Source organism: Pleurodeles waltl, chromosome 1_2 (assembly GCF_031143425.1).
Source record: "Pleurodeles waltl isolate 20211129_DDA chromosome 1_2, aPleWal1.hap1.20221129, whole genome shotgun sequence".
In the NCBI taxonomy this organism is placed as follows: domain Eukaryota; kingdom Metazoa; phylum Chordata; class Amphibia; order Caudata; family Salamandridae; genus Pleurodeles; species Pleurodeles waltl.
In genome coordinates, this window is record NC_090437.1 from 988425153 (window position 1) to 988443025 (window position 17873).

Sequence of the window (17873 nt, forward strand, 5' to 3'; positions counted from 1 at the left end):
GGAGAGGAAACAGTATGACTGATCCTAGTGGGAGGGAGCAGGAAACTGCTCCTGCCCGCTGGGAGCAGACTTTTCATCTTTTTTCCTACCCTGTGTTAATCAGGCAGTAAAACAGATGAAAGATTTGCTCCTGCATGCAGGTAGCAGCATTTTCTTGTTGCTCCCCGTGTGCAGGAGCAATGTCGGCTCCCACTGGAGGCGGAGAGCCAGCAGGGACTGCGGGGCATTAAGGCTCCTTGGGGACTTCAACACTGCCCACTGGGTGCCCAGGGTAGGACCAGGGCACCCAGGAACAAGTGGCCAGAGGATGGGGTCCTCAGGGCAAAACTGGCCTGCGAGGGGGACCATGCAGCCCCGCTTACCCTTTCACTGATTGGCTGGGCACTGGGGATGGCGTCCTCAGGGCAAAATGGGCCTATGGAGGGGGGTCATGCCCCTCCCCTTTAATGATTTGGCTGGACCCCATGGGAAGGGGTCCTTGGAGCCAAAATCAGCCCGGGGGGGGACGTGGCCTCTCCTCTTTAACTAATTGGCCAGACCCTGGGGTATAGGGGTCCCTGAGCCAAATTTGGCCCAGGGAAGGGGGCCACATGGCCCCCCTCCTCTTTTATTAATTGCCTGGCCACAGGGGAAGAGGTCCCGGGGGCCAAAATCGGCCTAAGGAGGGGGAACATGCATGTCAGGTGTTGGCTGTGTGAGGTGGGTGTAGGACGCAGGACCAAAGGCTGAGAGTGGCAGAGGTTGGCATAACGTAAATTAATCAAATATTATTTTTACATTAAAAAACCATAGAGGTTCACTGAAAAAACAAAGGCCACAGGAATGTTATAGTTAGGAAATAGAATTTTAAAAAACGTTAAAAATTCCCTGAAAAATCCAAATGTTAGTGACGTTATAGTTAGGTTAAACCTTTAAACACACAAAACTATAAAAATTCAACAGTTATAGTTATACTTATCTCAGGCAACTCTAACTCGTGCCCTAAGGTAACAATAACTCACCCCCTTGCCATTCACTGCTACTTATCCCACATCATTACATCATCATTACATCTTCATTCCATCATTAATGACATCTTGTGACATCACTCATAATATAACTGCAACATTACTAATAAAATTGGATATGACAAAATTGTGCATGGCAAGGGCACGAGTTATAGTAACCTTAGGGCAGAACTCTTGGCAAAAATATTTTAAAAAATTGCTTTTTTGCCATAGGGTGGGGTCCCTCTGTGACCCCACCATCAGAGCTAAGGGGTTTGGATGTCCCTACCCTGGCCCCTTTTCTTTTTCTTTCTCTTTTTTTCTTGGATTCAGCTGAAGCCGAGTCCCTATTTGATTGCCAACACTTCCTTGTTGAATTGTTGGAAGCCAATCAGATCTCAGCACGAGATCGGGAGGGTTTACGGAGCCTTTGCGTGCCTATATTTACAAGTTTGTTTTTTCTTTAATTTCTCAAAAACTCTTGAACAGATTGACATCAAATATCAAAAAAGGTGCTTTCCGGACCAAGACTACCTTTCTGCAAAATGTGGTGTAATTCCATCCAGTTTTCGGACACTCTTCCTATTCAAAATCCCTATGGAAAAATGCATGGGGAAAAAGTGTTGTGGCACCCCTTCTTTTTCCTAGCTTGACGGATCACCCCAAAAATTTCCACACAGCAGCTGAAGTGAGCTTCATATTTATTTGGAAAATTTAGTGAATATTCATCTAACAGTGCCAAAGCTATTAGCAAACCAAAAAACACTTTTTCTATGGAAACTTGGGGCCAGATGTAGCATTTTCCGATTTTGCGAATTGGAAATTGCGAGTCTGTGCGACTCGCAATTTCCGATTCGCAAAATCGGATGCAGAACGGTGTCTCAGACACCGACTGCGAGTCTCTATGGGGTCGCAAATACCCACCTCATAAATATTAATGAGGTGGGTCGAATTTTGCGACCCCATAGCGAGTCCCTGCACTCACAGGGATGGAGGCCTGCTGAAGACAGCAGACCTCCATGTCTGTGACTGCTTTTAAATAAAGCATTTTTTTATTTTTATTTTGCAGCCCGTTTTCCTTAAAGGAAAACGAGTTGCAAAATAAAAAAAATAACGAAACCATTTGGTTTTGGTTTTTCAGAGTAGGCAGTGGTCTGTTGGGCCACTGCCTGCTCTGAAAAACCCTTTTTGGCAACATTCACAAAGCCTTCCCATTTGCGAATGGGTTACCACCAGTGTGACACTGGTGGTAATTGAGAATTGCTTTGCGAGCGCATTTGCGGTCACAAAGCAATTTAGCATAGCGATGCGATTCGCAAATAGGAAGGGGACACCCTTTCCTATTTGCAAGTCGCATTCACAATTTGCGAGTCGGTACCGACTCGCAAATTGTGAATGAGCATCGCAAGCGGCATTTTGCATGGCGCAAACTTCGGTTTTCGCAGTTTGCACCATGCAAAATGCTTTCTACATCTGGCCCTTGGTTCTAAGCATAAATACCTAGTGGTGACTGCCACTAGGCAATATACATATGTTTTCCTGTGAATGTATTACCTTAATTTTTCTATACCATGACATTCTTAATTAACCTAGAGATTCCTATGTGAAGTCTGGTCTGTGGAAAGAAGTTTTTAAACCTACCGGAAAGCAGAAGGAGAAGACCTTTTTATGGTTAGACATAAACTGGCAATGCTCAGGCACTGTTGTGAAGCTGAAAGACATAAAGTATTACATTTATTTTACACCCTCTGCAGACAAAGAGGATGATGATTTGGATTAATATGAGACTGCACTCACTGTATTATGAAAAATAATGAAACAGTGTGAGACACATTTTAGGGAGTGGACAGTTATTCTCAAAACCTAAGACAGCTATATGACTGCTTAAAAAAATCTCAAAATTACAATGCCAGTCATTTTACAATTAAATATTGAGTCACAACTTGTTCAGAAGGCTAACAGTCATAAGGTATAAGGAAAGTAAGTGCTAATTAAAGGTTATTAAACAATGCTGTAGAGATAGCTTGTCAGTTTGAGTTAATCTCTGAGAGAATAAAGGAGTTAGCTGCGAGGGAAATTGCTCAAGGAAATGTCCAGAAAATGTAGAAAAAGTAATACTGACAATGTAAATAACAAATGTTTAGTTAAAGTAGGAGATTATTATCTACAGAGAATATTGGGAGAAGGCACAAGAAAAGTCATATGAAAACTGATAAATATTTTCCTGCTTTGCAAATAGATTGCTGGCATTGCAAGGACAAAGGGTTTTATGCTTTGGTTTGGAAGGAATAAGGGAGCAGAGATGATGCATGCTTTAAGATAAAAAGAAAAGTAGAGAGATGGGATATAGGAAATATGTGAGGTGGAAGGATCAAATATGGATGCCCTGTTTTATACTTTGAAAATAGGAAGTGATGAGTTAAAGGTGATTTTTGACTCAGAGGCAGGATATACTTTTTTTAAATGTTTTTATTGCTTTCAATTTCAATAGATAAAACATAACAACACAACCCTGGTACATCAAGCATGACAACAGTGAACACATTACCATAGATGCCCCACACGCCCATGCACTGTATTTGCCATAAATTTCTATTGTCATTCATTTCCTGCTAAAATAAGCATACATTGGGTTCACGGACCTGTGAGCACAGTCCAGCTGAAAAATAAGCTGCTCTTGTCAACCCCCGCAACAGGAACAGTAGAACAGAAAAAAAAAAATGAATAGAAACGGGGGAGAGAGGGAGGGGAGAGGAAGGGAGAGGAAGTCCTTGCATTCATAGCATCCAGTCTGAAAGGGTAAGGCGCAGGCTCAGCACCTCGAGGGGGTGGACCTTTCCTGTCACATCTGGCTCTGTATGCACACAACAGTTGCACACTACTGTGGCTGGGCCTCAAGATAGGTCTGCAGGAGAAGCCATATATCCTGTGGCCGAGAATTAGGAGGCATTAATTCCCAGTATGCCGTAAGGTGTTCCTGGCAGTAAGCCGCATCGTGCAGCCAATCCTGACAGCGGGGTGTCTGTCACCTACCCCAACACATCGCCACTCTGCGCTTTGCCAGTACCAACATCAGTCCCACCAACCTCTGCTGTTCAGGGGGAATCTGCTTGACATATCCCAAGTGCACAAATCCACCTCTGGTGCTGAGTATTTATTGCAGCCAGCATCCAGCCGGATACCTATCCTTTTAAATCGCCGCGGCATGTAGTACAAGCAATGCAGAAATTTTAAATGGATTAAGCGCAGGCTATAATTAGGGGAGAGCTTGCGCATGTGTGTGCAGCAATATTGCCACACATCTTCCGAAAGGGTCTCCCCGAGATCCACCTCTTACTGCGCCCTGGCTCAAGGTGTCGCCAAAGGCGCAGTGGTCTGCATGCACCTATAAAGGCGTGTAATAAGGCCGCGGGGAGACGCGGACCTGTACGCCAGCTCCAGAGCCTGGCTTATCGGGGCGTCCTAGGGAAGCCTGGGTATTTAGTCCTCATAAGCACCTGAAGTCGTAAAAAAGTTAACCGATAATGCACAGTATCATGCGGTTCACAGAGCACAGCTTCTGGGGAGGCAAAAGAACCCTCCGGATGCCAGGATCCCAGGATCGTCATCTCCAAAGCAAGCAGATGTTCGCACATCTTGTCCACCCTCCAGTATTCGCGGATTGACAATGTCCTGCACCGGCACCAAGGGCGCAAAGGGCTTCTCAGTCCTAGTCCGCTGCAGCAGCACCCACCAGGCCCATGCCGTACACACTACCGTGTCAATGTTCCGAGTCCTTGATCTGAGTGGACTGTGCATCACCCCAGAGAGTTCATCAGGCCAGACAGAATCATATTCTGGAGCCAAATGTGGTAAATATTTTATGGGGTGCAACTAGCAATGCGCAAAATGAGCCTGAGCGCAGTTATTTTAAAGTTCCAGATCCGGCGCAGCCAGGCCACCCAACTCAAATGGCTGTGTCAGCCCCTCCCAGGCGATTCTGGGCTTTTTACCAGCCCAGACTAGTGTTATAAGTAAAAACCAAAGTCACTTCAGTAAATTAGCCGTCAGTATGAGAGGAATATTGGTGAACAGATAGAGAAATTTGGGAAGGATTACCATCTTAGCAATGTCTATACGGCCCGTCAATGAGAGCCGAAGTGAGCGCCAAACCGCCACCTTATCCTCTAGCCACGTAATGGCCTTGCCATAGTTGGACAACCACAGCCATCGGCCCAGCTTAAGGAGTATTTTGAGTGGTCAAGGACAGGGGCAGAACCACAGATTCAGACCAGTTTATTGTGATCCCAGAGATCTGACCAAATTGTGCGATCTCGTCTATCAGTATGTCAAGGTGAGTCTGTGGATCCTGTACATATAAAGCGACATCGTCAGCATGCATAGAGACCAGAACCGGGCGTCGTCTAAACGCCAAGCCCCTGTGGTTATGATGGTGCCTCAAGTGCGCAGCAAGTGGCTCCATCGCCACTGCAAATAGCAGCGGTGAGAGAGGGAAGCCCTGCCGAGTTCCCCTACACACCGAGAAGGAATCCGTTATCGTTCCATTTACCCTCAATCTCGCCACTGGGGCTGAATACAATAAATGGATTAGCTAGATGAACCTAGGGCTCAGACCCACCCTTGTTAGCAAACCAAGGGAGTCGAACACAGCCGCAGCACGGTCATAATAGTTCACTATGCGGGTTACCGCAAATAAGGTACAGTGATTATACAAAGTCCAATGACCAGGCACAAAATTAGATTGATCCGGGATCATCAGAGACGGGAGCAGGGGTTGTAGCTGTGTCACTATTAGCTTCACTAGTATCTTATTGTCCATATTTATAAGCGACAGGTGGCCTATGCGAGTAACAGAGGCCCGGGTCTTTACCCGGCTTCAATATTGTCACAATTAAAGCCTTGCGCAGTGAAGGCGGCAGAAGCCCACCTTCAAGTGCCTCTGTGTATACATCTAGTAAGTGTGATGCCAATAAATCTACCAATTCCTTATAGAAGGCTGCCGTGAGTCCATCTAAACTGTGGGCCTTATTGCCAGGTAAGCTCCAGATAACTTGTGCGAAGCCATCAACCAAGAATGGTAAATCTAAATACTGCCTATGCGTGTTCTCAAGCCATAGCAAACTGATGTCCTCAAAGTATTCTGTATACTCCTCCGGCAGTGGCCTCTCCGATGCAGAGTAAAGAGAAGCGTAAAAATCAGGTAGCACCTGGTTGACCCCCTCCGTACCCACATGGCCAACACCAGCATTATCTCGCAATTCTACAATATTATTCCCGGGCCCGTGGCCGTCATAGCATTGGCACTGACGTCCTATCGGCCCTTTCGCCCTCCCCATACTGCCTTACCTTTGCTCCCCCCCTCAACAGAGACCCTGATCCCAGGGAGCACACAGACGCCACACCTCCTCAAAGAACACCGGATCATCCACACTGGGGCCATGTACTGACACGGCCTGTCTGGCAATGTACCGTGTAGCATAGCATAGTAGCCCTGCGTGTCTGTAATCACTTTCTCTGTACGCTACTGCAGTCCCTTTCTAAGCAATATGGCCACCCCCCCGGCATAACCCGAGTATGTTGCCACATGGCTTTCACCAATCCATCCTGCTTTAACCTTATGTTTTGTGGCACTAGTCGGGTGGGTCTCCTGAAGCATGCAGACATCTATTGCATGTCGCTGCACATAAGCCGATACTAATCTCATCTTGCGCCCATCATTCCACACTCGCACATTCCAGGTCAGGCATTTTACAAGCAACACATCCCTAGAAAGCATAGCAGCAAAGAACGCAATTGCTCCACTGTCTCCCCGCATGCCGTCCTACATTGAAGCATTTGCAAGGACAAGTAGGAACAGAAAAGAAGGAACAGAAGGGGAACAACCAACATGGTAACAAGCAAAACATCTGCTGCCCCCGACCCACTCCAGTCCCCCAATTGGGCCAGATCCCCCATCCCACCCTCACCCAAGATCATGCCCCATCGCATAGCAACAAACAACTTTGTTGGACTCATCCAAGGGGGCGCAAGTGCAGCCATCCAATTCCACCTTGTATTGGTGGGTGGGCAGGAGCCTCCACATCTCTAAGAAACTACCTGGTCTAAACACCAAGGTGCATTTCGCTCATGCAGCCCAGCAGGGTACAGCCCGCCGTCAAACACCACTGGCATTCCCAGACAGAGGCCGCTCTTAGTCATTATCACTGAGGGTATCACCGCCCTCACCGCCGTCCGGGTCCACTTTTATGGGGATAGTTTTCACAAATTTTGCTGCTTGTTTCGGATCTGTGAAAAAATGCACAGATGTTGCCCTTATGTTGCACACGTAACTTAGCTGGGTAGATGAGGGAGTATTTAGCATCCGTGTGACTCAGTGTGCGCTTAACTGGGAGGAACGCCCTACGGACCGCTAGCACTCCCTGAGTATAGTCAGGGAAAACGCTGAGCTTATTATTGTTATAGACTATGGGTCGACGCTCACAAGCCAGGCGAAGCACCCTGTCTCTATCCCTGTAGTTTAGCAAGCGCGCAATCACAGGGTGCGCCGGCGGCCCAGGAGGCGGTCGCGGCCCGAGCGACCTATGTGACCGGTCCACCACCAGCACCAGGGAGACCTCACCAGGGAAAAGTGCAGTTAACATTGCCTGAACATAGTCTTCTATGTGCCCCAGGGCTGTCGACTCTGGGACACCTACAATACGGATGTTTTTTCGTCTAGAGCAGACTTCAAGATCTTCATTTTTATTCCGGATGACTTCCAGCACCCACTTCATCTGCAGAAGTCACTCGCCTTCTCTGCGCCGACTGTCTGAAGTGCGCGTTTCCACCTGTTCAAGACGGGTGTTGTGATCATCCACCCTGTCTTTTAAGCAATCCATTTGCTCTGTCAGATGGTCTAGCTTAGCATCAATTCCCGCCAGGATATGCTTAAGGTCTAGAAACATCGTTTTCACTGTCGTCGACTGTGGATCCTACTCCTGATGCAGATCGTTTGTCGACCTGCCTGCCTGGCTGCCTGACCTTTTTTTGCCCTCAAAGGAGAGCTTTGATTGCTTATGATCCGCCTTTCCCATCGTTATAGCGTCTCTCCTCTGGGGGAGGGGCTCCCAATCCGAAGCCAACAGTGTAGGTGCCTGATCCGGCTCCAGCCTCTCCCAGGTACCACCACACAATCTGGGCAAAGGGGCACCATGTCTGTGCCCTGTGACAACTCCCAGCAGGCCGCCAAGCATGTCACCCACTCCCGTCTGCCTACAGGTACTTCCCAGCTTCAGTTTTTCTTTCTTTCCGGGTCCCGGTTCCTTTACAGTGTCTGCTCTCTCGGTTTAGTACAGCCGTGGGGGTGCTTTCCCAGTCCGTCTATTGCACCCCCACCTGTCGCTTCATGAAAGGGGACGAGAGCCGGGTCCCACTGAGCGATACTTCTTGAGCGTCCAAGATTCTCACAACAATTGCGGGCAAGTGCCGTGCCCCCACCCCCAGCCAGACATCCACCTCCTTTGTCAGGAGCGTTCAGCGAGGTATCGAACTTCACTGCAGTTCAAATTGCAGGTCCGGCCACGCGGTGCACCCGCCCTCATGGCTCGCGGCCTGATCTCTGCCGCCGATTGTCTTTGCCCCGCTGGCACTCACTGCCCGACCTGCATGGGCGGCTCAGGGGCGTCGCCACTCCCAGCCTACAGGTGCCGTTGTCTGGGGGGGCAATCATTACTCCCCACGTTGTCTGTCCCCACTGCCGTCTTGCCCTAGAGCTTTGCCTGGCCTTCTTCTGCCTGCCGCACAGCACGCTCACCTGCAGGGCCTGTGGCCCAATTCCTGCCGCCGACTGCCTCAGCCCCGCAGGCACCCATCACCCGGCCCGGCCCCCGCCATTCCCGGCTGTCAGTCGCAATATCCAGAGGGGGGCATCCAGCATCCCCCATGCTGTTTGTCATCGCAGCCAGTCTTCTCCGGCCATACACAAGTTGACAATCTAGCACTCGAGGCTCATAGTAACGAGCGCCTCGGGATCCGACCTCACCGGATTTGAGCTGATTTATGCCCCTGCCCTGCAGAGCCTCACGGAGTGGCAGCCATCTTGCAGGAAGGCCAGACCACACCCCCCAGAGGAAAGATATACTTTGATAGTAGATTAACATTTGTCTAAATTTAACAATCAGAAACTAAATGATCTTAATGTAATTTTGAAAGGATATGCTAATACACCTATTTAAATTCTGCCTTAGATTTTAACGAAAGGAGATTCAATATAAAATTCATGTGAGCCAAAGTGATTTCAGGTTTATTAGGTTGCTACAACAAAGCGAGCTGGTGATAAAAAGTAGCCGGGTTTGGTTTCTTTGTTGACTAATTCATCACCTCCTACAGTCTGCGCTTGTCTTCATGCTCACAGATTCAAATCTCCTAAAGTCTACTCACATTTTCCTCCTTTTGAGGTGAATAAAATAAGTACCATTGAGTTGTGTAACAATAAACATATGTTACTCAGTGACAGAATGGACCAGGGGATGAAGGTGTACTTTACAAAGAGGCAGGTTATGTTACTTCCTCCCAATCACCCCAATCAGGACTTAAGAGTTAAAGATCAAATTATTGGGGTGGATAAAAAAAGGAATGGAGGATAGTTTGGAGAAAACATTTCCAAGAGTTTTTTTACTGCTGTGCTGGGCTTGTTCAACAATTTTGTAAATATAGTTATTGTGAAGAAAGGGCCCAACCCCGATTTCATAAAACCAAAAATTACCAGGTTCAGTAAGGGAAGATTTGAGAAGGAAGTTAAACAGATTCTGTGGCAAAATGGTCATCAAGGAAGGTGAATCCTCAGGATGGTTATCTCTGGGAATATTTGCCTGAAAACCAAATGGATAGATACACCTGTGTATTAATTTGGGAGGTTTGAACCATTGCATGTGGATAGTCTGCCACCTGTTGGCTAATATTTGAGAGATACTGATGTTTATTATTGATGGCACAGTTTACTCTAGAATTGTAGTCTGCTATTACCAAAGAACACTGTATAACAGATCCAAATCATTAATTTGATTTATAACTCTGTAGGTACTTTATGATTCATACATATGTCATTCAGGTTATTCTCTGTATCTGGCATACTCTGAAGAATAGTGCATTGTTTATTCAAAGGTGCTAGATCAGAGCAATAGTTTAGTCCCTGTCACAAGAAGAGTCGTCAGCTGAGATCATTTCTTGGGGCTGAAGGACTATTATTCAAAATATATTTCTAGGTTTTCTGGCAAAATTGGAAATATCCAAAGCCTCTGTAAAAAGAATGCAAAGTTTTGAGTAGAAAGAATAGTGTGAAGGTGAATTAGAAAGTTAAAGGAATAGATAGCTATAGCACCAGCATTCAAAATGTTTGCTACCAAGTGTAAATTAGTAATTATGGCTGATTCCAGCAGCACTCTTTTAGGGGTTGTGTTGTTACAGCAGTGGGATGGGAAATTAAAAACTTGTGTTAGACCTGACATCCTTGGTGTGCTTTTCCCTTAAATGTGTGCCTTAAACCCTCTTGTTTTTCTGACTTCATTTTTGTTGGTTTAAGGACTCTGTGCACTTTAATACTGCTAACCAGTGCTTAAGTGCATGTTCCCTCTCCTTAAATTGGCATATTCTCAATTGGGATATTTAATTTACTTGTAAGTCTCTAGTTAAGTGGCGCTGCCTATGCCCAGGGGCTGTTAATGCTACTAACAGACCTGTATCACGGATTGTGCTATCTACTTAAGTAGCACTTCAAACATGTCTCGGGTCTACTTTTGCAGCCTGTGTGTGCAGCTTTTAAGCTGCCATGTTGACCTGGTAAAAGAATAAACAGTTTGCCAGGCCCAAACCTTCCTTTTAAGTACACGTAAATCACCCCTAGGGCAGGTCATGGACAACCCAGTGGGCAGAGTGAAATGTATCTAAAAAGTGGGAGATGTACTCTTGGATTTACATGTCCTGGTAGTGAACAACTCTTAAATTCATTTTTCACTACTGTAAGGCCTATCTGACCTATAAGCTAACATTGGAGTTACTTTACTGAATCCGATAAGTGAAAATTTCTGAATGGGAGCAGGTAACCTGTTCATGTTCGGTGTCCTTGAAATTGTAATGAAAAATCCTCTCTCATGGGGGAAGTTGGATTTTACATTAGAATTTTGAAAATGCCACTTTAAGAAGGTTGGCATTTTCCTGCTTTTCTCCACCGACCTTTGCAGCCCGCATCAGAACCACTGCCTGTGTGAAGCTTTCTTGACGCAGGCCCTCTCTTTGCAAATCCTTTGTCGACAGCAGCTTTGATGACTATGCAGGTTCTCGCATCAGAGTCCTACAGCTCCTCTGAACCAACGCATTGTCTCACCTGTGCAATGCATTCTCAATGCCAGCATTTGCATTGCAAGCCGTCATTGACGGGATCCTCGGTGAGGACGCTGGACTTCGCATTACAGATCTGCAGCTCCTCAGAACTGACACATTGCCTTGTCTCTGCAGTACATCCTCGGTGCAGGACCCCACAAAAACAGGATTTAAGGTACTGTCATTCAGCTGGTTAACTGGGTCCCTGTAGCCAGCCCGTGCTCCCTCACGGTCATGCTAAACTTTTTTATCTCGGTCCAGCGCATCCAGATATCCACAGTTAGCACTTAGTGCTTTTTGAAACTATGTTCACCAAAATCTTTAAATTTGCATATCTCTGGTTCTACTGATTGACTTTTTTTTTGTCATTTTTGTCTTGTTATATTTATTAGAGATTACTCGATTTTTCTAAATTGGTCTGGGATTTTTCTTCTGTTGTGTTGTCACTTTATTACTGTTCGAAGTGCTGCAGAAATAATTTACACATTGTCTCAAAGTTAGGGCTGACTGCCCTGTGCCAAGCTACCAAAGGGTACAGCACAGGTATATTTGGGGTTTGCTTGTGCTTCACCCTGACAAGGATTCTGGTTGCTGTTTGAGTAGGGTTTCACCCCACTCAATCAGTAACCCAATTTCTTACAAATTGTTTGTACAACCAAGTGACTATGTAGTGCTGAAAATAAATATTCTACAATTGAAAATAAGATGTGTTAGCTTGCTGGCGAGACAAAGACTATTTTCATCCATTTTCAGTATGCACCAACCACTGTCCACTGGTTGACTTGTCTTCCACAAAATGTGATGGCAAGGATTGCACAATGGCAGTACAATTTAAAGGAATGTAATTTTCATATGAACTATGTGCTCATATTTGTTAACAAATTTGCAGATTGCCTTCCCTCTTTGCCTGTTGGTTACAGTGAAGATGATGGTGCTAAAGAGGATGATGATTTTGTGATCACTAATATTGTGGAAATATCAGAATGTGGTATTTGTAGGGAAAAATGGTTGACTATCACAAAGGAGAATGAGGTGTGCCAAATGTTTTTGGTACGCATGAGTAAAAGAGTGAACAGATAAAAAGAATGTGAAGAAGAGTCTGGGTCCTTATTAGGCAGTAACTAATGAATTGCTCTGGTGTGATGGAATACTAAATAGAGTTGAATAACTGATGATTCTTTCGGAATTGAGAGAGAGGATTCTAGAATTAGGTCACAAAGGAAATCGTGACATGATCAGAAATAAGGAGGAATGTGTCATTGTTGGGTGTTTTAATATAAGTGCAGATCAAACTTTTGTTAATTTCTAGTATGCACATGGAGGAAAATATCCCAGTAAACTATTCAGTATCCCAATAAGAAGATAACAAGGCAGAATAAAGCATGGAAAAATGCCTCTTGGTATTTTTGGTCCATTTTGTATTAGAATGCAAGTGGTGATGTGTGTGTACACTAGTGTAGAAACCGGTCTACAAATGTGTTTAGGTTGATGCTCAGCATGTAAAATCCTCATTGCATTTGTGTCAAGAGGGCTTTTAGGGACCACTATAAGGAATTTGAACCTCTTGGCTAAAACACATTTCTATGAACAGGTAAAATCTTAAACATTCCGGCCTCCAAAATGCATTTTTTCAAGAAAAATAAATGGGAACTGAATCCCAAAAACTTTTTGTGCAGCTAAGCTATACCTCAGCGCTCAAAAATTGCCACTTATTGGTGGAATTGACAGGTGCTTTTTCATAGAACGGGATCAGTGAAAATGTATATCTGCAGGTGGAACCTATGACAATGGAAAGCCTGCAGGCATTGCAGATTTTCCATACTCATGGACTAGGGTGTCCTTGGGAAACTGACTAGGGCTATATGTACGAAAGTGAGGAATAGTGATTTCCTAACTGCAATTTTCTGCAAATCACAATTAGGAAATCACTATTTCTATTGTAGGAAACTCTTTTGAGTTTCATATGAGATTCGTAGTGGGTCGCAAATAGACCTACCTCATGGATATTAATGAAGTAGTTCGCACTTTAGGACCCATTAGGAGTCGCAACCATCACAGGCATGATGGCCTGTTGGGGTCAGCAGACCACCATGTCCGTCATGGCTTTTAAATAAAGCATTTGTTTAACAAAGCCCATTTTACTTAAAGGAAAACAGGATGCATTTAAAAAAGAAAGAAATGAAACTTTGAAGTTTCTTTTTTTTAGTGGTCCGTGGGATACCTGGCTGCTCTTGAAAATATTTTCTCAACCATTCTCTAAGGGGTGGGGTTCCTTGGGACCCCTTCCCATTTGTGAATGGGTTACCACCAACTTTGAGTTAGTGGTAAAGTGCGAACAATTGTATTTTGGTCACAAATCATTTCCATATACCATTCCAATTCAGTATTAGGAAGGGACGCCCTCAACACGGACCATACAATACTGAATTGCAAAAAACTAATTCTGATTTAGTAACAAGCAACTGAATCACAATTTGGCGTTTGTACATCCCAAAAAGCATTTTTGTGGTCCCTAACAGCCCAATTCTGCAAATCGGGCAGTTTGCGCCCTCAGAAATGCTTTGTACATCTATCCCAGATGATTTTGTGAATTAATTAACATTCCCAATAGTTTTCTTTATTTAAAGTACAGCAAAAAAGGTGTCGTAAGATGGAAAATCAGATATGAAAATGCCAAAATGTCCTCACTTTTTCTAGGGTTGTGATAGAAATGATACTCCACCTTAAAACATATAGTTGAGATAGTTTAAAATAAAAGATAGCATATATTTGCATGTATATTCTAACCTAGGTTAAAATAAAAAGTAGCATTATATTTGCATGTATATTCTTACTGTAAGATGGTGAATTATCTGGGCAAGCCTCAAAAAATGAGAAAGGCACATGGATGGAAATAGTAAGTTTTTATGGAATTTTGTGGGAAGGCTGTGAGATTTCTGAAAAAAGTAGGTGTTCACTGACCACTGCCTTCTCTTAAGAACTGAAAAGAAAACTTTTTTATTTCTGAAACACATTCTGTTTTCCTTTAAAGAAAACAGACTGCCTTTTAAAAAAAATTGCTTTAATATAAAGCAGTCACAGACATGGTGGCCTGCTGACCCCAGCAGGCCACCATCCTTGTGATTTTTGCGATTCCCAATAGGTCATAAAGTGAGACCTACCTCATGAATATTAATGAGGTAGGTCTATTTGCGACACACTGGGAATTACAGAAAGTGTAAAGCACACTTTAGTACATGAGTGTTTGCGCTTTCCAAATAACGAAATGCAAAAAATCGCTATTTGGTAATCGCAAACCTGTCACTACATACATCTGGCCCTTAGTCTTCTTTTATTGTTAGATCATTTTGCTATATTTTTTAATGAGATTGGATAGTTTACTACAAGAGCAAACTATCAAACAGAACAGTGTAACGCTCACGCAGTGCATTACAAATCACTTCTTGCTGGGCAAAGTATAACATATGCCAAGCCTCGAAGAATGATTGCCAGATAAAAAGTGAGTCAAAAGCCAGGAATTACGGAAAAGAGAGCTCCCCAAGCGGCAACCTTACACTCATTCAGATGACTGAAGTCTTTCCCAGCTCTCATAAAGAAAATATTCACTAAGAAAAGTGACAGATCTGGAGCTTTGGACTAGATCTGTGCAGTAATATATTTTGACAGGGCACAGGTCTCACTAGTTACACTCATCCCACTTTAAGCAAATCACAATGTATAAAATGCACTAGCTTTTCCCCGAAGTGGTTTTGCCAAGTTCCTGAATAAGAAAGACAGCAGCATGCGGCGAGAACTCAGCCTTGCAAACCAAAGGGGGGAACTCAGAGGAAAGGATGCTCTTGGGTAAAAATGCCCTTTGATGCATTCTACTGCTGCCTTTATGTGGTGACAGACTAAAAGTGATAAATATGCAAAACTAAGAAGAGATTTGGTATCAGTGGAGCCAAAGTGATAAATATCCAAAATTAAGAAGACATTTGGTAACAGACCATTAACTTTGCGGCGTATTACTGGAAAGTATTATACTAGACCATTCCACGCAACATGTCCAACCCTTACTCAACAAGAGTGTGCACAAACAAATACAAAGAACATATCAAGTTAAACAATAGATTTAAAAACTTTTTTTTAAACAAAATATTTGCTTAAATACAGAAAATCGCAATATCCTACAACCCATATCAGGGACAAGGAGAGTCACACCTCCTCCAACTTTTTGACAAATCACCTCTCCTGTTCACTGTCCTGTCTTTCCTAGCGTTGGTCTCTTCTTTCTCTTTTTATCCTTCTCCAGCGATCCTCCTTTCAAGAGCCTCTTTCCAACATTGGTCACAGTACACATAGAAGGAACACTACTGAAGCCTCATTTTCTTAGCCCCAGAAATCCCTCATTCTGACCATTAATTTAGAAATATTTACATTTCCTAACATTTTAGGAAAGGTACGAACTTCTCTTTTTACGTCCAGCTCCTGGATTTGGTATCATATCTAATGTATTGTCTTGCATCAACTTTGGCATTTTGTTGGCTTAATCGTTCATTGGCCTGTATTCTTCAGCTTAATATTCACTAAGTCGAAGACATAAAAGTTATTTTGCTCACAACAAACATCTGTTGTCACTTCTAGCATTTCTTTCCCAGCTACAATACTGTGAAGCGAGGAAATTCATAATACCTACAGCTCTGTGGTGTTGCTGGGATGGGAAGGTATGTCGAAATAACTTCAGTTAAGTGAATATGTATCTCTTCTCATGGAATACTTTAAGGCATTGGTGTAAACACCTTGTCATGAGGACACCACAAAAAGAGTGCCTTACGTTTGTATACTAGAATGCTAAATTTTAGGTCTTGTATACATGGTTTAGTTCAAATCAGTCAATGGGACTGTTACACCTGAAAATGATTTGTAAAAGGAACTCACTGGACCAAAAGTTTGTTTTTTTCCGACACACAAGCATATGGAAACTCAGATTAAGTGTATAGTAACCAAAAACGCTCACCAATATATATGTTCAAGAATATCAAACTAAAGAACAAGAATTTATTTGAAAATAATATTAACACCTTTTTAATTGTAACATAAGTGCTTTCAACATAGAGGAACTACAGCATTGTATTTTTTTATTCTTTGAGCTTACTTGAAGGCAGGAGAGACAAAATGAGAAGAACGATCATTATATTGTCCGTATAATAAAGATGACATTAAAGTAAAATATAGTTAATTCTTCAATCACCTTTCTAACTGGACCCTGTCTTCTATCCTCAGCATGTCATAGTCAAGGTCTGACTGAATGCAGCAATGGGCAGTGTATTCCCAGCGCATTCCGGTGTGATGGGGACAAGGACTGCAAAGATGGAAGCGATGAGGAGAACTGTGCTCAAAGTAAGAAGACGTCTTGTTTATTTACTAGTGCATCAACCAGATCCTTTTTAATTCACTTAAACTATGTTGCATAATTTAACATGTGCATTGTCACTTGCAATATTAAACTGACGCGCAATGTATATGTAGTGTGCTTTGTGGACCTCCATCATGCCTCATACTGAGTGTGAGAATATACAACATTATTAAGACCCTATGCAGCCTTCTTGTATATTGGGCTACTCATGCAGCATTCTATAATACAACATTCTACGCACGTTTTGTCCTTCGTCTTTAAAATGTCTTCCCTTTGCCTGTCACGTGTCTTTTATATTTTAAATGTCACCCAACAGCCAACAGTTCACTGGTTATTTTAAATGTTTGCTATCGCGTGTTCCCTCTCACCTCACTTTAGTGATTATATAGAAGATGGCTGTTCAACTGAAACAGTTTGACCTCTTGTGCTGAGTACGACCACTTGAGCAAATAGAATGACTCTCAACCACGACTGATCTAGATGTCACTCAGCTGAAGGGCATACATGTCACTCCCCTCCACATTTTATAACCACTCGCTTACAGCTCTAGAATCTTTGTTGTCTACAGGGCTTGATGAAATATTTAAAGACCATATTGATTCACTGTACATGGGCGATGCAAACGTCTATCCACTGCTACTAGAACCAAATATGACGTCAATAGATGTGCTCAACTCCAGCTCGAGGAGGCGCAGTGTGTTTATTGCTGTTGCTCCGAAGATACAATTATTAGCACGTTGTCTGATCGCCCAAATAGGAAATACAACATCTGTTGAAATCGGTTTGAATTTGTGAAAAAGTACGGCTGTGCCCTTTTATGGTTTATATCTTGCTGTGCCTTTTGACAGCAAAAGGCACAGCAAGAAATAATTTAGAGTAAGAAATAATTCCGAGTTTAGTTTATGCTCTGCGGTCCGACAGCTTTCACGTAGAACGCCAAATTCATAGGCATTGCCTGCAATAAATTGACCGAATAAGGACTGCTCTACTGTTTTGTTGTGATGTTACCCTAGCATTAATGCTTTATAATGCTAAAACTATGAAGATTCTTTGTTTTATATTGTTTTATATACTGACTAGATCATGAAGGCGATGCTCCCTTTAACCAGTGTTAATTATTGTATAACCCCAGG

The 17873-nt window shown here is 43.6% G+C and overlaps 1 protein-coding gene across 4 annotated transcripts in view; it reads left to right on the forward strand.

Annotated features, from left to right (window-relative positions):
• Positions 1-17873, forward strand: part of CORIN (corin, serine peptidase) — a 1512429-nt gene that overhangs the window by 973461 nt on the left and 521095 nt on the right. For all 4 annotated transcript variants that reach the window (XM_069201641.1, XM_069201646.1, XM_069201651.1 and 1 more), the window contains exon 9: positions 16608-16724. In XM_069201641.1, the coding sequence (XP_069057742.1) occupies positions 16608-16724 (117 nt within the window). The remainder of the gene's footprint in view (positions 1-16607; positions 16725-17873) is intronic.